The following is a 20,262-nucleotide window of genomic DNA, read 5'->3' on the forward strand; positions in this document are numbered from 1 at the left end:
CCCTCGTTTAAAACTCGGGGGTATTTATAGGTAAGTTTAGTGTTACCTGATGTGCCTACCTGCAGGAGCAGGATCGTACCTCTGATGGCGTCTGACATTGCCGTTGGCGTTGCGTGGAGAACCGAACTACCGCAGGGCATGGGCGTGTCTCGGTCATTGTTTTCCTTTGCCTCGGCCAAGCGTGTTGGGTCAGACAACGATGAAGTCGTTGTCTAAGAGCAGATGACGTCAACGCACATCGCGTCGGTATTATTATCTTCGTTTAGCAGAGTGTCGTTCAGGCGGAGCTAACGTCGTGGCGCGTCATGTCGCCATTATTACCCTCATCAAGTTGGAGATGGGATCACAGGCATATCGCAATCATTCCTTCCGGTCCACCCGATAGCCATTCCTTTTATCTCTCGAATATTTACTTGATTTGTCACACTCTTAATCCTTTGCTTCCAACACGTTATGCGCAGGAAGAGACCGCAAGAGCTGACCGACCGCTTCTTCTACAGAATATATCCACGTGTCACTTTCTCCCCAAGTCTTTTAGAGGAAGATAGCATCTCATCTTTGATGTCGGTTGACTACGTTGACTCACGTAGCTCCTCTCACCTCCTTCCCTCCCCTATCAATCTCATATTGTTGGTGTTTCAAGGAATACACTTTAGAATAACAATATGATGATGAAGTAATTCTTGAGACTTAATGCACTTTGATAACAAATAAATAAATAAATAAACAAGAAAGAAGAAATGCTTTGTTTGATGTGATGTCGTCGCATGAGATTAAGACACAGCAAGTTACTGTGGCACCCACACACACACACACACAGGATTCATGATTTCCACTGATTGATGTGACTTACAATTCATGTGTTATGTGCATATGATGCATCCGCTGGAAAGCATGTCAAGGAAGTCATGTCCTCCGTGCATCACTCATTATATGTAACACCGTGAAAAAGAAAAGAGGATTTTTTTTCTTGGCTTCTCTTTATTTCCTAACAACAATAATCTTCGGATCATTCATTTTGATTGAAATTAAGCTTAATCACATGATTCTAAATCCTTCGATAACCTTAATGCCTTGAATTAAACCTTCAATGTAATAGATTATTCGGTCAATAATACTAGCCAAATGAAAACGACACGTTAAGCTATCAATAAATATCGTCCTCTAATCCGAGAATCACAAAGATATCGATCTAATTAGACTCGTCTAAAGGACAAAAATCACAAAAATCTAATACTCGTCCAAATGAAAACGATACGTTAAGCTATCAATAAACATCGTCCTCTAATCCGAGAATCACAAAGATATCGATCCGTAACGAGAATTAGACTCGTGTAAAGGACCATTATGATTATTGGATCAATAGAGATTTATAGTATATCTTACATAAATCTAACATCATATTAATTTTTATATTTTTTATTCTTTCAATCACATCATGTAATCGTTAAAGAGTATTAAATTAGATGAATAATAATTTTAAATTTGAAGATATTAATTAGGAAAGGAGCAATTATATTAGTGTAGACCAGACAGAAACAAGATTGAAGCTGATCCATTCATATAACCCAATGCCTTCGATGAACGAAATATGACAACAAATAGACTACTCTTGGGAGCCTCTTTCTTCCACCGGCGAGTTCCAAAGATGGGTGGTGGTAGCCATCGTCTGCAACAGCGGTGAGGACGAAGAGCACACGTACGGGAGAATCGCAGTGATGTGGTGGGAAAGATTGTGTTGTCTCGAAGTTGCTCTCACCTCCCCACCCCACACACGATTTAATTCCCATGTGAATTATCCATTCTGCGTGTTTGTTGCTGATATGCAGTGCTGATAGATCTGACTGAGGACGATTCGGAGAAGACATAAGATGTCGAAACGACTTTGCTACTCCTTTGTTCCTTCTTATCCTCTTCTTCTCATCGGAACCTATTCCCGGTCACACGAGGATCCAACAACAGTGGTGTAAAGAAAGGTTCATCAAATCTTTGATTGGATCATCTGATGTCGGTCTAATATAATTGGAAAAAATCACTTTATTCGATCATATGATAAGAAATGAGAAAGACCGATTAGCCATATTGAACAAAGTACTTTTGATGATCCATGGAATGGAAAATAGTTGTTGAGAATCTAATTTCACGTTTAGAGGCATCCTATTTTTTAGTGTTAGATATAAATATGATGATATAATTTGGCTATTTTATGATATAATTTGGCTATATATAAACTACATGGACTTAATATTATCCATTTAGTATAATCTTATCCCTAATGATTTCAAGTTTATTGAAATGGAATAGATTGGTCCAATCAAATAACAAAAAAAAAAGGTATACATGAAAATTAAATCTACAAAATATTTTTTATTAATCGAAACCCGACGCATGATAAGTAGTCAATCGAGTCTTGTCCAAATAAGCCAACATCAATTCCTATCAAAAATATTCTCAAAATCAAATATAATCAAAAGAATATTATCTCGAATCATATGCTTTAAATATTCTCTCTTATTTATTTCTTGACTAACTTAATCATCAGAGTAATCTTGTCGTACACATCTTTATCTCTATAGGAACATCAAGTCGAGGATCCGAAGTTAAAATTTTCACTCTATAAAATCAAAAATCAAGGATCAATATCCTAAATGTCTCTCTAAGAGTTTAGATCAGTTTAAATATAACATTAACGATAGTTCACTATAAATTTAGTGTTTAAACTCTCATTTTTGTCATAAATGCTTTACCAACACTTCCTTATTTCACTTGCAAACTCATCTCCAACTGTAATGCTTGTTTCTCAAAATTGTAACCATACATTTATTTAACTCTCAAATTCATATTGATTTGGGGACCAAAAACAACATTACTGTATCGTAGAGAATTATGAACACAAACACTTCTACAAACATAGTTTAGAACTTGCTATTGTTCGTGCGCTTTCTTCAAATTTGTTATTGAAAACAATTAATGTAGTTCCTTTGTAAAATTTTCTTAATTCCATATGAAAGACTATGACTTACGTATAAATATTAAGATTCAAGAATTCCTCAAAGAACTATTTTTCTCAATTTATGAATTTTAAACTTCTTTATGTAAAACAGAATAATCAAAGAAAAAGAAAGAAACTCATGTTAGAAGACGCTAATGATTGGGTGAAAATGGGCCCATGATACTTACAAGCTATTGAATTTTGGGTTGGAGAGGTTTTTGCCAAATCTTTTTTAGCCCAATCACACACATAAAATGAAGCATTCTTTTGCCACAATGACTAAAACAACACTACCATATAATTTGGGATATAATGATATTATGATGGGAAATATTCACTTTCAACTACCGATTATATGTTCTAAAAAATATTATATTTGAAGAATATTTTTCATAATCGTAAACGATTAGAAACACTTCAGCTCTAAAAAAAATATATCAATTATTTTTATATTTTTAGAAACACTTCGAGCAACGAAGATGTCTAGTCGATAATTTCTTTTCGATATAGGGTTCCGTGTGATACAGGAGAGATATAAAGAATTTAATGCTATCTCAAAAACTATAACTCGGAGAAAATCATCACTTCTAAATATAAGTTAGAATTGGATCGAATCAAGTTATCAATCACCCAAATCCGATATATGATTTATGTAAATGTGACAATGCATACATTTTTTTTTCTTCTTTTATTTTGATTTTATACATTCTATTGGTTAAAAGAATAATAAATTAGAATGTGATAATTCAGTGTCTTTTCTTATATAATAAAAAATAGACGATTTATGATAATTGACTAATTGTGACGTAATCGATGTCAAAATCACTTTAGTCATTAAATCTATCATCTTATTGTTGATAAGAAACAAAATCTTTACCTTTTGAGACCAAATGTGTACAAAGCTTGTCGGATGGTCTTACAAAACGTGTTTAGAACTCGATCAAAGGAATAATTATAAGGAACTGTTTACTAACAAATCGATTTCCATCAAGAATTCAATTTATTTTATTTCTCTTTTTTCTTTGTTCTTCTTCTTCATCATCACATATATTTTTACGTGTGATTAGGTTGGAACTCTCCAATGTCCGTACGGACCTCTTCAGTCGGCCCCACGGGTCCGGTTCGTGAGAGAAGGATGGTTTTGGGGAAGGTTTTATGGGGACGCGTTCGTGCGATGAAAACAACGTCGCAATTGGACCCATCTCCGAACGGGTTCGGATCCGATAGTTGCGGAGCATCCTCTGTGGAGAAAACAACGCATCTTTGAACGGGCTCGGATCCGATAGTGGAAGATCCAACTCTCAAGCATCCGCGTAGTATTAAGCACCTAATAAATGATAATAATAATTACGAAAAATAAAGCACTCTTGTGTCGGAGGAGGGAAGGGGGGAGATGTCGCTGGTGGATTACGCCTCTTCGGATGAAGAAGAAGAGATCGATTTGCACGGAATTGAAGAAGATAAGGGCAAGAAGCAAATCGAATCTGCTGCTCCTTCGCTCGCTTCTCCTCCTCCGTCGTCGCCGCTGCCGCCTTCTTCGGTTCTACCTCCCAATCGCCGAAATCAGTAATCTTTTATTCCTTCCTCTCCATTGTTTCTTTGTTTTGTTAAGGGGTTTTGATCCTTTCTATTCTCCTGTTCAAAAACAACCAAAATTAGTGAGTGGTGGTGTGATATACTTCGGCATACTCGGTCATCGTAACTACGCAAAATTTCAAGGGTCGTACTTTTCAGCTGGCCATATTTCATGAGAGTGTGCTTCTTGATAGACTCATCTTGATTTGGGAGAACAACTGTAAAGGATGGTACTTTTTAGTTGTGGATTCTTCTTTGGGGTTTTGTGCCTTAGGGTTCCAAATTAGTTGTAATACGTCACCAAGGGCAGCAAGAAGAACCTTTGAGCATAGAAAGCGCGATATTGTAAATAAGACATATAATTTTCTTTAACTCTGCATAAGGGCGACCGGAATTATACAGTGAGCTCTACGGCACAATGCAGAAAGATGATAAAGAAGAGGAAAAAGCATGCTTTTGAGCAAATCATTAAGCATTTGAGCATGCAGATATTATGTTGGAATTCTGCCGTAATTTTCGATATGGTTGTCTTTTTTATTATCATCATTTGAAGTGACATGTTAATTTATTTGTAGAAAATAGCATACATTTGCTTGTTGCAATAGTGGAAAGAAAGATTAGAGATTTGGGTAATGTTTGTTATATGCATAAAAAACAAAATTGAAGGGTTCTTGTAAAAGTTATTGAGAGGAATTATTTCTACAAATCATTTGATTAGACAGATGGAGTTTTCAGCATTTTGTCATACTTCACATTTCCCCATGTAGCTTCTCGATTGTTGATTGTCTATCTAGAGTAAATGAATATCTGCAAGTGCTACAACTGTAACAATTTATGAACTCAGTTATGGGCTTACCTTAGCTTACAAAGATTCTCCTTGTAAGAGGGTCTCTATTTTGCTAGCAATAGGAGCATCTGAATTTGTAGTATTATATTATTTATTTACTGCTTTCTAACCTCCATTACTTTTTTTTTTTATTCTTTTGAATGTATCTCCAGAAACTCCATAGTGACAGATCAACCTTCAACTATAATCTCCTTGCCGCCACCATCATTGGAAGGACTTCCAGATGTATCAGTTCTACTTGCAGCACCGTCCTATGAGTCAAACCACATGGTTGGTGATCACTCCTCTAGAGTTGCCGCTGCAATTGCAGAAAGAGCATCAAGGAAGAGAGAGTCAAATGGTTCTACCTTTCCTCAACCATCTAGTAAACATCCCAGAGGACAATCAACACATTCAAGAAATGTTCCCAACACAATGGGTGGCTTGTTAGTTCCACCACAGCTCAGTGGGAGGTAAGGGAATAAAAACTAAAGGAAGTTGGTTAGCTTCTGTTCAATCCGGAAGAATCTCCATGCTATTATATACACTAACTACTGGTGTGTGATGATTGTTTACTGGTTATTTTGGATGAGATAAGCAAGAATTTCCATGTTATCTGATTAAAGGGTGTGCTTCCATTATCCGTGACTACAAATCACATTAAATTGCATTAAACTTTTTAGTTTCTTGCTTCCTGGTTGAGTCAAGAGGTTGGGGCTTCAGTCTTTGTGGTGTTAGTGCTTGGGTGCACATGGATAACAATGATCCGCATAGCACCTAGTGCACGTGAATGGTAAAATGCATATATACAAGGAAGGATTATTTTCGGAGGATGTGGATGTTATATAACTACATGCCTTTAACATTTGTAAGTTTGCAACTCACTAGTGCTTAACATTGTAATTCTTTGTTATCGGTATTTGTATATGAAATATCAATAAAGTTCATTAATATTATCTCATGGAAGGTTCTTAATACTATTAATATAGTGGTATGTTGTTTCAAGCATTTCATTCTCTAGGTTTCTGCCTAGCTTTTAGGCAGAAAGTGCTTCTCGTTTATTACCAAATATCTAAAAGTTTAATAATTATTTTAGGAATCTGTCACTTCGGTGAAGCATCCCACACTGTAATTAGACATATCCACCAGAAACATATCTGATACGAGTAAGGCACACATTTAGAGCATCCATGTTCCACCAACTAGGATGATGACCGAGTAGAAAGATTAAAAACTATATCAGAAGCCATGAAGTTTGATGCTTGGAAATGCTTGTTTAATTACGAGTCGGCCCCTTTCTTCCTCACATAGTTCTCTTGGACAGTTGCTTGTTCAACACACACACACCAATCTGTAATATTATCAGGTGTTATCATCTGGTAGTTAATATTTTAGTCATAGCGAGGGAAGGAGAGTTTCTTCGCATGGTTTTTCAGCATAATGAATGAACATACATATTATATTTTTACTCTTGCTGCTACATCTAACATCAGTTTCTTCTATATTAGTCAAATTGACAAGTAGCCCCTTTCCATTAAGATTTATATAGCAAAACTTCAAGTAGCTTAGTTTGTTTGCAAATTTATTTAAACTGCTCAAATTTTGACAAGGCATTATTTCTGAGTTAAGATTTTTAACATTCAAGTCAATGATGTTATCTCCATTACCGATATGCATGTGTTATAAGTGTTCAATAAACTGCATAAATGACTTGCTTTGGATAAGAGAAAATTTGACAGATTAGTTGATGTTTGATGTCATTATCTGTGTGGTGACTGATTGGTTGAAGTGCGATGGTATGATATGCTGCTGCTGTATATCACCAGAGAGCATATACAAATTTAGTTGAGATGTCAGTATTATCACCTCGATATTTGAATTCATGTTTTCTTGGTCTCTCAGCCATTAACATCTCACTTCTCTTGTATATTTTGCTGTGGCTGATGGTTAGCTCTTTCCTGTGTTTAAAGCACTATAGTGTTGGTTTTCGGTCATTCTTATCACATTTAATTGCCTTGGCAGTAATATCATAATCAAATTGAACTTTGTTTTTGGCCTTGTCAGGAGCAATGTGGTTACTGAAGATGTCGGAAAGTTATTCGTCAGCAAGCGTGGAGAGTCATCTCGGTAGCCCGTCAAACACCATTTTGCTTGTGATCATCTTGCGAGGAGCATATGTTTCATGGACGTGTACTTCACTTCACTGTAGCCACAGGATCCGGCATCATAGTTGTGACCTTCTTGTAGACTGAACTGACCTTTCTTTTCTCTCTTCATGTAGACTGCAAATGACATGATGATATCTGTGACGTTTGATGGATATACCGAGCACCGGGTTCAATCCATGGCTTGTCGCACGATGTTCACATGGTCGCGCGTGCAAGCCGCCGTCCCAATTCATCACCGACCGAGCGATTCTACCAACGCACGCGAAGCGGACGCAGTTCGTGCGAATAAACTCGAGCACGTCAGCCCGCGGTCAACATGCAGTCTAACGTGCCAAGTGGGGTCAATAATCTTCGTATTGTTCCTTTGGCGATTTTTACGCCATTTTTTTAGGCATTTAAATATTATATATTGACATAGTCTAATATCTTTTATGCACTTTACAGTAACATCGGAATACGACAATCATCACGTAAACTAAAAATAATGAGCTGCTGTAGAAAGAATGTGACAGTAATTGCCCTTTTCCATCGCAGATGAAGGCAGACAACTGCGTTCACTGTCCAAATATTAGGTAAAATTGACGTTCTCAAGGCTTCTTTTCCTGTTTATATATATATATATATATATATATATATATATATATATATATATATTTATGGGTGAAAAATCAAGGATCTTGAAAATTGAGATGACAATCAACTTTTATTTTGAGCAATTATGTCCTTGATTTGGAAGAAAAAAAAATCATAGCATTTCTTAATGGTTTAGAAATTGAAGTTTTAAAAATTTGAAAGATATGTAAATGTTTATACATATGGAGTGATCTTCGTAGGAAAAAAGTTATTAGATTTTTTTTTGGATATCAATCCAACTAAAAAAATATTTTTCTAATAATAGGATCTTAATAACAAAAAGATGACTTAATACTATAATAAATTTTAATTAATTTTTAAACTTGATTGAAAAAAATATATAAATACGATCAACAAAATATAAAGTGCCAACAAAAATCACAAGAAAATAAGAATACAAAATCTCTTTGGATGGTGATATATATATATATATATATTGATTATATTTCACAAACAAACAACTTTATTTTTAGAAAAAAAACGAAATAAAACAAAGAAAAAGTTCGATGGTGATATCGGATACAAAACTCTAGTGATATTTTCGTAAGGAAAACATGCAGAATTTTTGGTTATTTTTTTTCTTTAAACTTAAATATGATTAGATTTCACAAACCGACAACTTTATCTTTAAAAAACAGACCAAAACACTAACGTCACTTCACACATGAAATCAAAACGAAACAAAACAAAGAAAAAGTTGAAACATCCTCCACCGTCCAATGCTTTTACACGGTGCACGTGCCTTTTCTTCCGGAGTTAGATATTTTTCGGGAATCGATTTAGTCCCGAAGGTATATGAGAATCAAGGGCTCATAAATCTGTCCATCTTTCTTACCCTCAGAGGTATCTTTTGGAGCTGTGCACATTGGCTATAAATCATTGGCTTTCCTACCGAAGGAAACACTGATAAAATTATTTAGTTTCACGTTGGTTAAAGAGTATAGGAAACAAAGACTCATAAATCCGTTAGATCTCCTTTTTTTTTTAGAGCTCACATGCTTCTAAAAAGGATAAAACTATGTATCACTCACTCTTATGAAGTCGTCCGAGACACATAACAATTATTTATACAGATGATTAATAAAAAAATATATTGAGGTAAATACTTAATATACAGGTGACACATAACAATACCATGAATAATTAATCATAAAAGAAGGGATAGGAAAGACCTGAGAATAATTTGTAAGAAACTATAAATAAAAATTTACTTACTATTTTATCTAATTAATGATATTATTTTATACATACATTATATAACAACTGAAAAAGAAGTTTCATATTTACCAATCTTTATTATTTTACTATTAAATGTTAATTGACATTAATAATTATAAAACTAATTATTAACTTCTCGATCGATCACATTCTCCTCGCCACGCCACATCACGGGAAACGACGGCATATCACGAGCCACCACCACCCGTTCGATCCTTCTCTTCCCATAAAGCGCACACCAAATCCGTCACCACCGTCACTTCCCTGCCTCCACTGCACTCTTCCTCCTCTCCTCTCCCCTCCCCTCCTACCCAATCCAATTCCGGAAGCCATGCTCAAGTCGGGACTCTTCCCCGGGATCAAGTCCCTGAGCTCGGTCACCCTGGTCTTCCGACTGCCGTACTACACCCAGTGGGGGCAGAGCCTCCTCGTCTGCGGCTCCGAGCCGGTGCTCGGATCCTGGAACGTGAAGCAGGGGCTGGCACTCGGCCCGTCGCACGAGGGCGACGAGCTGATTTGGTGCGGGAAGGTCGCCGTCTCCGTCGGGTTCCGTTGCGAGTACAGTTACTATGTGGTGGATGACGGTAGGAATGTCTTGCGATCGGAAGCGGGGAAGAAGCGGCGCCTCACCCTGCCTGATGGCGTCCGGGAAGGAGCCGTGGTGGAGATCCGTGATCTTTGGCAGGTGCAGTTTGATTTGATCTTTCTTGCTGCGGCGTTGGGGTTTCCGTGTATCCATCTTGTATGTCGTCCCCGTGCAGGAAGCTTCGGAAACTCTTTTCGTCAGAAGCGCATTCAAAGATGTCATTTTTAGTGGTGGAAAGAAAAGCTTGCCAGCTGCCGATGAAAGTTCTAAGGAATTGGAGAAAATCCTGGATCAGCAAGGTATTCCTCCTCAATTTCCTTTGCAATAGTTCATTTCAGAAGCTTCATTTCTGATGCTGTAGTTGCTTCCCGCAGATTCTATTATCGTTCAATTTATGATTAGATGCCCAAAAGTAAAAGATGGAGCATCAGTAAGTCTACATCAGCCTTTTTTTCCAATTTTTTTTTTTTCCTAAAGGCACTTGTCAGGCTTATCAACTTAAATTAATTCTCTTTTGCTAGCTAGTTGTAGTTGTGAAAAGTGATAGTTGTGCAGGTTCATGTTATTGGAAGTGCCTCCGAACTAGGAAAATGGAGGCCGCATGATGGACTAAAGCTACGATATGCTGGAGATTTTACTTGGAAAGCCGAATGTGTATTGAGAAAATATGAATTCCCACTCAAATATCCTTTTTTCCCATTCTTCTTGGAGATTCTAATGATTACTTTTGAACTTTTCTTTTTAACAGATGTTTTCCATGTTATTTATCGTCTATTTCTTGGCGAACTTTCTGTTTTGTCCCTAATCATAGTCACACATATAAGTATTGCCATGTTCACCAAATGAAGGATCCGTCTCTTGAACTTGGTCCCAACAGAGAGTTAGCTGTTGACTTTCAATCGAGCCATCCTCCTAACTATGTTATACTGGCTGATGGTCCCTATCGGGTAATGTTTAGATTTTAATTCAAAATTTTCTAACCTTTAAGTAATATTTGATTTGTTAGTTGTTGAAACTCCATTTTATCATGTGTTATGCTGAATATAATTGACAGAGTCTTAATGATTGGCATTTACTTAGGCAGGCAGTTCCATGGAGGGGTGCTGGAGTTGCTATACCAATGTTCTCTGTTAGGTCAAGCGATGATCTTGGAGTTGGAGAATTCCTAGATTTGAAGTTACTTGTTGATTGGGCTGTTGAATGTGGCTTTCACCTTGTGCAGCTTCTTCCAGTCAACGATACCTCAGTTCATGGAATGTGGTGGGATTCATATCCGTACAGGTACTTAAGGATTTCTCCTTGAAGCCAGCTATGTTGATTTTTTTTTTTCTTTCATTTAGCAAAGAACAGGTATCAACCACATGCTGCAACCTATGTAGCTTCTGATAGTTCATATGCTGAAACCTATATGCGGGTTCTTAATCAATAGTCCTAGATTCATTATTAGCCATGTACCTATGCATATAGATGCTATTAAAAAGTTTGTGGATGCAGAATCGCTAAATATATCTTTTTAGTAACTAATTTAAGATGAACGTGGGATTCAATCCTAGGACTTGCTATCTACAGTAAAGATACTCATCAGCTGATATTTTCACCAACTAATATTATGTAAATCAGCACTGCTCTTCTGTATAATACTTGAGATTCTGAAATTGGCAGTTCTCTCTCTGTATTCGCATTGCATCCCTTATATCTGAGAGTTCAAGCACTTTCAGAAAACATTCCAGAAGATATTAAGGTTTGTTCTTGAAACCTTTTTATTGATTTTATTGAAATTTAAGTTTCATGCCAATGTGGTTTGCTTCGTATTTGGACATGGTTGGCGATCTCTTCATTATTTATCTTTCATGTGCTGTATCTGATTGCAGGAAGAGATTTTAAGGGCAAAAGAACAACTTGATAAAAAGGTAATACGTTTGATATTAATTTATTTTGTCTCGAAAGAAAATAATGCTTTTGCTCATTGGATGGGGTTCTTTTGTCCATTACATATGTTTTGCATCCAAATTCATCTCATTTTGAATTATTATTTTAAATGCTATTGTCTATTCTTTTGTTATTTGTGGAAGATGGAAATGTTACGTATTGTTCTACACTTTTACTCCTTTGCTTCCATAAGCGGAGTGGCAATTTTAAATTTATAGAAACAACTAAGCATGAGGAGAAGCATTTTAGCTCCAATCTATAAGCACAAGAGGAAAAGAATGTTGCAACTTTAACCTTATGAACCATACTAGAGGGGGAATGAACATTCTTAACGTACAAAATTAAATCATTGAAGGAGTTAATGAAACATTATATAAAAGAGAAAACAAGAAGGATTTCACATAGTTTTGTTTAATTTTATAAAAGAAAATGCTATGACAAAGCTTCTTCAAATATAATATGGTTTGTTTTAAGAGAATAGGGATCTCCAATAATGCTTTGATATGATGAAAGGTATATACATCAAATTAGTTACGAAGTGTTACTATCAAAATTTCAATCACTGAAGGGTTGTTTTAAGGATCATGTTCAAGGACTTGTATTCCTAATGGATGAACTAAACATGTCATGTTCAGAATTAGATCCATTGGTGTATGAAATTTGCTAGTGAAATCATTTTGGTGGTTAAGAGTTGAATACAATAAACATTATTTTAGAAATACAAAATCAAAGTTTTTAAAACTGTGTTTAAGTGAGTCAGAGGCTGAACATATATGAAGGATATTTTTAGCAATATCAGGAAAGAAGAGACATAATTACAATAAATTAAATACCCTGGCAAAATCACCTATTTGCATATTTATCCCTCAAAAAGTCACTGTTCAATAATAGCCTCTGAAAAACCTGTACTTGTGCACCAGTAACCTTGGGCATATTTGAAGGGAATATATAATTTGCTTATGTAAGTACTATTTTTTTGTTTCTTCATTCTTTATTGTTAGTAACTAGACAGGATGGTGGCTTTTCACTGCATTTACTTATATGAAGACTCAGACAAAATTCTTCAAACATAGATCTTTGAATTTATTGTATTAAGAAAAGGACAAACTCGACAATCTCTAGAGGGTTCAAATATTATGGTTGAAGATTAATCTTGCAGTTATCTGTATTCTTTTGTAATAATTAGTAAACTGTGGGAGAAATAGGCTTTTTAAATTTGCTTCACGTGTTATACCAGACAAAAATGTACTTTGTCTTGCTGACAATTGAGGAGGCTTTTGATTGCCAACAATAATAAAGTCAACAGTTTCATGGTAATTAAGCAAATTAGTTGACGTGTTCTAGAGATGTTTTAAACTAAGCTTTTGCTCCTCAAAATACTTCGGGAAGTCCTTATATGACATGTTAGTTTGACTTTTTAAAAATTTTTAGAGCTATAGAGTGAACTGCTATCGTTGTTAGCCACATTGGTAGAATCATGAAAGCTTAACTTGAATATTCTTTTCAGCAAACCGCCATAGTTGCACCTCACTATTTGATTTGACTCTTTAAACATCTAGTGTGCAACTTCAGATTTTTCCTGTTTAATTTGAAGCTTTTCTTTCTTGTTTATACAGGATGTTGACTATGAGGCTACAATGGCTGCTAAATTATCAATTGCAAAAAAACTATTCAATCTAGAAAAATCTAAGATACTTAATTCAAGTTCTTTCAAAAACTTCCTCTCGGAGAATGAGGTAGGAATTTCACATAGTGTTACTCAACAATTTGTATTCGTAATGCTGCAATTGTTATATTTGTAACACAATTTGTTAAAATCTTGTTTTTTCATTTGATTTAGATTGATGATGATCAATGTATATACTCGTTCCTTATGGCTATAATTTTTTTGAACAGAATTGGTTGAAACCATATGGAGCATTTTGTTTTCTGAGAGACTTTTTTGAGACCTCAGATCACACTCAATGGGGCAGCTTTTCTCATTTTTCCAGTGAGAAGGTACTTGAGAATTTCTTTCTGATCTTTGAAAGCTCCATAAATGTTTCTTGTTGTAAACACCATACTTGTCCTGAATTTTAGATCATTTGGTGGCATGTCATCTAGGTTAGTGAATATGATTAATCTGTTTACTGCGAATTTTCAGCTTGAGAAACTGGTCTCAGAGGATGCCTTACACTATGATGTTATATGCTTCCACTATTATATTCAGTTCCATCTACATGTGCAAGTAAGAACAGATGACCTATTCTGTTAAATTCAGGGATATATTTTGATTTTTGTGTGTATATATATTTGTTCATTCAGATATTGTGTTGGCCATTTTGCTACTGCATTCTGTAATTCATCAGTTTCTCTTCTTGATAGTTATCAGAAGCAGCAGATTATGCAAGGGAAAAAAAGGTTGTTTTGAAAGGAGATCTACCAATAGGTGTTGACAGAAACAGTGTAGATACTTGGGTATATCCAAACTTATTTCGTATGAATACATCGACTGGAGCACCTCCAGATTATTTTGACAAAAATGGACAAAATTGGGGCTTCCCCACATATAACTGGGAGGAAATGTCAAAGGATAACTATGCATGGTGGCGAGCTCGTCTAACACAGGTGCCGCGGAGTATCAGTTTTAAAGTTAGGCATCTATTCGAACTGGTTTTTTCTTTCAACTTCCCTTATAATTTGGCTTCTTTGTTTAACAGATGGCAAAGTATTTTACAGCTTATAGGATTGATCATATCTTGGGTTTCTTTAGAATCTGGGAACTTCCGGATCATGCTGTTACTGGTTTAGTTGGAAAATTTCGTCCATCTATCGCTTTGAGCCAGGTACTACAGTACAGTCCATAGTTAAGGAGCAACTGTAACATAGTTTACCATACAACTAGAAAGTTTTTTAGATAACTACAGACATAGTTTTAACTTTTATCTTTGTAATTATCATCAAATATCTCCATATAACATTTTGTTCCTTTTTTGCAAACTTCTCATAAAATTTATAGGAGGAGCTTGAGAGGGAAGGCATATGGGATTTCAATCGCTTGAGCCAACCATATATTCGGCAAGATATTTTACAGGTTACCATCTACTTTGATTTCCTTGCAACATCTTATTGATACTCACTTGCATTGTTATATAATATTATAGTGTAATGTGATATTCTTTATTGCAGGAAAAATTTGGAACCCTTTGGACTGTAATTGCATCAAATTTTTTCAATGAATATCAAAAACTCTGCTATGAGGTAATGTCATTGTTGTGAATTTTTTTCTGTATTTTATTGGTTCTAAACCAAGCCTGGCTTCAGATTTGTTTTCTGATAAGGAATATCAGTTTTATTGACATCATGATATTTCTGACCATATTTAATGTGGAAACATTGAACATCTTTGTATTTGGTCATGCTAACTGGTGACTGGTACCTTATCTTATGTCCCTTATTGTATATGTACATGCTAATTGTCTTGTAAACTCTTTCTCATTAATATAAACCCAGAAAACTCTGTACATTTGTGTTCCATTTTTTACCCATTCAATTCACAAAGATGAATAGCTTGAATTTTTGAATACTTCTCAAAGCTTCAAGGCTCTCACTAGGCACCATTGACAAACATGTCTGCAACCCTTTTGCACCATTGACAAACATGTTTTATCAGATTCTCTTATTTACAACTTGACATCATAAGCTACACTGCTAAAATGTGCAACCCCTAGATTAACCTGACAACTTCTATGCAGTCTTTTGTGCTCTTAGTTCAAATGAATTATACAATTCATATTGAGATAAATGTGGTTTTAGAAACACACCTGCAGAAAGTGACATCACAATTCACAAAATTCTCGACTTCTGTTTATGCATGTGGTTGAACAGTTCATTTTAAATCACTCCAAGTTGTACAAAACTGTAACTTTATCCTAAATCTTCTCTGTATATGTCATTCAAAACTTATTGACTGTATGCATGAGCATTTCTTAGGGCCTTTTAACCCAGTTCAAGAGGCCATATGCATGAGCACATGGGTTGCACCACTTGTGATTCTCTCCTTAAGAAATGAGCACTAGGGTAACCCTGTATCAATCACTGCTATGAATCAGTTTGGCCTGACGGACATTGTGTAAGTGGCTAGACTAACAAGTGTCAACTGTCAAGGTTATTGGTACAGTTTGACTGAGTAGGTATATTGCCTGGTACATCGGTACTATATTGGTCTAGTAGATTATTGATACCGGTGCCAGACTGTGATTTAAAATCTTGGTTTGAAGAATTATTTTGCATTTAAGAAACTTGAGGAAAACAACTCTCTTCTCATAAGCTTACCTTGTGATTTCTCGAGGAGATTTGGGCTTTATATGTAGTTGGGGAGGATTAATTTGTGCTATAACAAGTCAATTTGTAGTGGGGCAGTCATGCTCTCTCTATATGAATTCAGACCATTCTTATTTCTTGATGTAGGACTACTATAGTATTATAATTTCCCACTTAAATTCATAATACCACTTTCAGTACATGACATATAACCCACAATCCACTAGTGAGGTTTGATGTGAGACCAATTCAACAAGAAGCCATTCAATGTGCATTAGGTAGCCTTAATGGAATACACTCTAGCCTAGATTGAGGGAGTTGTGGAACACTGTACAGAAATGCTTAGTCTAAGTTATCAGAAATTAGCAAATTAAGGCATATATATTTATTCCAACATTTCCTTGACTGTTGATGCTAGACCCCTATAGTGTCACAAGAATGGTAGGAGTGTCTAATTATTCATAGGGAAGAAAATTTTAGGGGTTATGTAGCTTTTGAGTCAGCATTCACCAGGATGGATTCCACATTTATTCCTCTCTCTCTCTCTCTCTCTCTCTCTATATATATATATATATATATATATATATATATATATATATATATATATATATATATATATATATATATATACACACACACACACACACACACATGCAAACTAACATATAAATGCTCCGGAGTTATAAATGTTGGAGTTTATAGTTTTCTGAAATCTTATACATGAACTTATGCATGCTGTAACTCAATAATGCTTGGATTAACATCAACCATATTGCAGTGATAAAATATGTTTATTCAGTACTTGAAAATTTAATGTATATACAGACTCCATGTTTCATGCTGTAATTGTCGAGACTGTATGATGGTGTGATTCTATCATATGTATTACACTGTTTAGAAATTATAGTGCTTGAAATTTTAAGAGATAAGATTTTCATAACCATTTAATGTCTCGGAATGAACATTGATTGGGCAAAAGAAGTCAAGAGTATAATAAAATATGTTATACTAACATTTAGTTTTATATAAATCTAGTCAATTTTGCTTGTAACCATGTAAATTGGGTCAAAGTTCCAAACTTATTGAGACTAGCCAAGGCTAATCACTTCTATCAAAGTTTTTCCGTCTTCTTAAGTTTCATTTCACATTTTCTTTATTATTTTCAGTTCAAGGATGACTGCAACACAGAGAGAAAGATTATAGCCAAACTTAAATCAATGACCGAAATATCATTGTGGTTGGAGAAAGAAGACAAGATAAAGAAAGATCTTTTTGATATTCTACAGGTAGAATATGTTACTGAGAGCCAGAAATAATTGTAAATTGCATTGCTCTCTACCAAGAATGTGTCTGATTTTGGTCAACTTCTACAGAAGATAGTGTGGAAATTAATATTTCACTTTTGTTTCTGCAGAATATAGTACTGATCAGGGATCCTGAAGACCCAAGGAAATTTTATCCTCGTTTCAATATTGAAGATACTTCCAGTTTTAAAAATTTAGATGAACACAGGTAATTGTATGCTTTTAGTTAATGGTATAGGGTTCTTTGCCTATCGATTTGGAAATATCAGCATTTGAGGGCTATCATGTTTAGTTTCTTAACTCTTAGAACTTAGGTTTTCATGATTCTCTCTTGTAATTAAGGAAATTCCTAATTATCTTACTGTAGGTATTGAGTTCACCTGATACCTTGAATTTTTAATATGTAATATTATGTCTCACCAAGACTTCCTTGCTACAGCAAAAATGTTCTTAAAATATTATATTATGATTACTATTTCTGCCGGCAAGAAAACCTTTGGCGGCAGAATGCAATGAAGACTCTACCTGTCCTTTTGAACTCATCTGATATGTTGGCATGTGGGGAGGATCTTGGACTCATTCCTTCTTGTGTTCATCCAGTATGTCCTTTTACTTTCAAGTTAATCTTACCTTTTCAATCTCAACAATTTTAATGATGTTCCCCATTTCATGGCTTATCCAGGTAATGCAAGAATTGGGTTTAATTGGTTTACGCATTCAGAGAATGCCTAGTGAACCAGACGTGGAATTTGGTATACCATCTCAATACAGCTATATGACTGTGAGGTTCCTTATCTTTACCATTTTTACAAAGCAATATTGACAACAACATTACTTAGCTTTTATTTCTCTTCACGTTTGTTTTATCTGGTAAATTCTTGATAACATTACCAAAGAGAAAGCATGAGCCATAAAATTTGTTGCTATTGTTGAAAACAGCTACATAAAAATTTGTCACCTGTCAACTATTGGATAACCATCAGTAGCCCAATCAGGTTACTCGAACCAAAACATTAATGAGAATAACCTGCTAAACCTGATAGTTTGCAGTTAGGTGAATGACTATCCTCTAGTCAGTGTGTCTTTTAAAAGAGTTACCATAATTAGAGTTTTAACCACTTTGGTTGTGCAGGTCTGTGCACCATCTTGCCATGACTGCTCCACCATGCGTGCTTGGTGGGAGGAAGATGAAGAGAGAAGATGTCGTTATTATAAAAGTGTTGCTGGATGCAATGATATGCCGCCTCCTCGTTGCACCACAGAAGTAGCATACTTCATCATTCAGCAACACATGCAAGCTCCATCGATGTGGGCAATTTTCCCTCTTCAGGTACTTAATTGTGAACCATATTTGAAGTAAAAACCATGTGAGATATTCCTAACAGTGATTTTGCTACTAATGTAGGACTTGCTAGCACTAAGAGAAGAATACACGACAAGACCAACTGTGGAGGAGACAATCAATGATCCTACAAACCCGAAGCATTATTGGCGATATCGTAAGTTTCATCATAGAGATTCTTATTTGTTCAATTTTAATTCAAACTGGTTCCTATCAAAATCAAACAAAGAATTGAGTGTTGAACTTGCAATAGTTATTTAAATTTCTTAAGATCTATGATAATTGTTATAAATAACAGGTTAGACTTCTAGACTTTTATTCAACTTAATTGGTATACAACTCAGTATGTTCTTTTCCTTGTATTGCATGTGCATGACATTTTTCTGGGGTTATCATCCTTCCTTATCTTTATTATGTTGCGAACAGGTGTACATGTCACTTTAGACTCACTGATGCTTGATGAGGATCTCAAAACAATCATTAAAGATATGGTACTTAGTAGTGGGAGATCAGATCCTGTGAATGAAACAAATGCTTCCAGCTCAGAAAAGAAGCTGATGGAGAAAGTCCAGGAAAAGATTTCTGCTGTCCAGATAAATGGTAACACATGAAGGAGAAGCCACATTCTTGTTTTGATTCCATACTTGTCCTTCAAGGAAGAACTTTTAGTTTCTAAATATCATCTGGCCATATTGTAAGTGTCAGTTGTGTGGGGTATACTACTGAAGAATAAAATCCTCATGTCCATGAGACTTCAAGGCTATCTTCATCCTTGTTATTGATTTCTGTACATGAGCCAGAAATAATGATTCATAATTCTCTTTTTGTCTTATTTTGTGGGTGCAAAAAGCATATCCATTTAAAATATTCTTATTTTATTAATTCAAAACTGTTTTTTTGTAAAAGATAATATTTAGTTAATATTTAATTCCAGTACATATTTACTACTAAAGATTTTAAACCATGATGTCAATAGTTTTAGTTTAATTAATCCTGAGTTGTGTTAACAAAGAATAATTGGAAAATATAATAGGATAATGAAGCTCCCTTTAGATTTGGTCCATGAATATTACTAATCTTAAGAGCCCCATTAGAAGCATAATCATTGTAGCAAGTGGCCTTGAGATGAAAAATATTGGAAATCTTATTTATAGAGAGAGAGAGAGAGAGGAAAAACCTTGTAACTTGTTTCAAGAAAACACAATGAACTCTTCTCCATTCTCTGCAGTCATCAACCTTGACACACTCGAAAAACAATAACTATCAAGTCCAAATTGCAAAATAGGATGAAGTCAAATATTGAGTTAAGCTTCCTTTTTTAAATGACATCTTTTGAATTCCATAGATTCCTGCGGCCCCACAATGATGAAATCTGTAATATACAGTA

The 20,262-nt window shown here is 35.1% G+C and overlaps 2 protein-coding genes across 3 annotated transcripts; both read left to right on the forward strand.

Moving 5' to 3' along the window:
• Window positions 1-4,356: 4,356 nt before the first annotated feature.
• LOC135618987 (uncharacterized) lies at window positions 4,357-7,715 on the forward strand. Its single transcript, XM_065120513.1, has 3 exons — window positions 4,357-4,558; window positions 5,567-5,866; window positions 7,458-7,715. Exons 1-3 carry the CDS (start codon window positions 4,386-4,388, stop codon window positions 7,522-7,524), a joined length of 540 nt encoding a protein of 179 aa, XP_064976585.1. The 5' UTR covers window positions 4,357-4,385; the 3' UTR covers window positions 7,525-7,715.
• Window positions 7,716-9,586: 1,871 nt separating this feature from the next.
• On the forward strand, window positions 9,587-19,707 carry LOC135618997 (4-alpha-glucanotransferase DPE2-like). Of its 2 annotated transcripts, none has more exons than XM_065120531.1 (22): window positions 9,587-10,097; window positions 10,174-10,297; window positions 10,373-10,428; window positions 10,554-10,681; window positions 10,816-10,945; window positions 11,083-11,279; window positions 11,661-11,739; window positions 11,870-11,908; window positions 13,544-13,663; window positions 13,824-13,925; window positions 14,071-14,154; window positions 14,292-14,534; window positions 14,627-14,752; window positions 14,929-15,000; window positions 15,096-15,167; window positions 17,396-17,515; window positions 17,644-17,741; window positions 17,973-18,132; window positions 18,216-18,314; window positions 18,666-18,863; window positions 18,939-19,032; window positions 19,302-19,707. In XM_065120531.1, exons 1-22 carry the CDS (start codon window positions 9,744-9,746, stop codon window positions 19,484-19,486), a joined length of 2,880 nt encoding a protein of 959 aa, XP_064976603.1. In that variant the 5' UTR covers window positions 9,587-9,743; the 3' UTR covers window positions 19,487-19,707. The 2 variants fall into 2 exon arrangements, with proteins under 2 accessions (XP_064976603.1, XP_064976594.1); XM_065120522.1 differs by having other exon boundaries at window positions 9,588-10,097; window positions 14,926-15,000.
• The last annotated feature ends 555 nt before the right edge of the window (window positions 19,708-20,262 follow it).

This window comes from Musa acuminata, chromosome BXJ1-3 (assembly GCF_036884655.1).
Source record: "Musa acuminata AAA Group cultivar baxijiao chromosome BXJ1-3, Cavendish_Baxijiao_AAA, whole genome shotgun sequence".
Lineage (NCBI taxonomy): Eukaryota > Viridiplantae > Streptophyta > Magnoliopsida > Zingiberales > Musaceae > Musa > Musa acuminata.

Bases quoted from the DNA above. Each gene is read 5' to 3' on its own strand.
- LOC135618987 (XM_065120513.1), top strand. From the start codon at position 4,386: ATGTCGCTGGTGGATTACGCCTCTTCGGATGAAGAAGAAGAGATCGAT. The intron at 4,559-5,566 runs GTAATCTTTTAT...ATGTATCTCCAG, and splicing joins CCTCCCAATCGCCGAAATCA to AAACTCCATAGTGACAGATC. The intron at 5,867-7,457 runs GTAAGGGAATAA...TGGCCTTGTCAG, and splicing joins CCACCACAGCTCAGTGGGAG to GAGCAATGTGGTTACTGAAG.
- LOC135618997 (XM_065120522.1), top strand. From the start codon at position 9,744: ATGCTCAAGTCGGGACTCTTCCCCGGGATCAAGTCCCTGAGCTCGGTC. The intron at 10,298-10,372 runs GTATTCCTCCTC...TGCTTCCCGCAG, and splicing joins GAAAATCCTGGATCAGCAAG to ATTCTATTATCGTTCAATTT. The intron at 14,535-14,626 runs GTGCCGCGGAGT...TTTGTTTAACAG, and splicing joins GGCGAGCTCGTCTAACACAG to ATGGCAAAGTATTTTACAGC.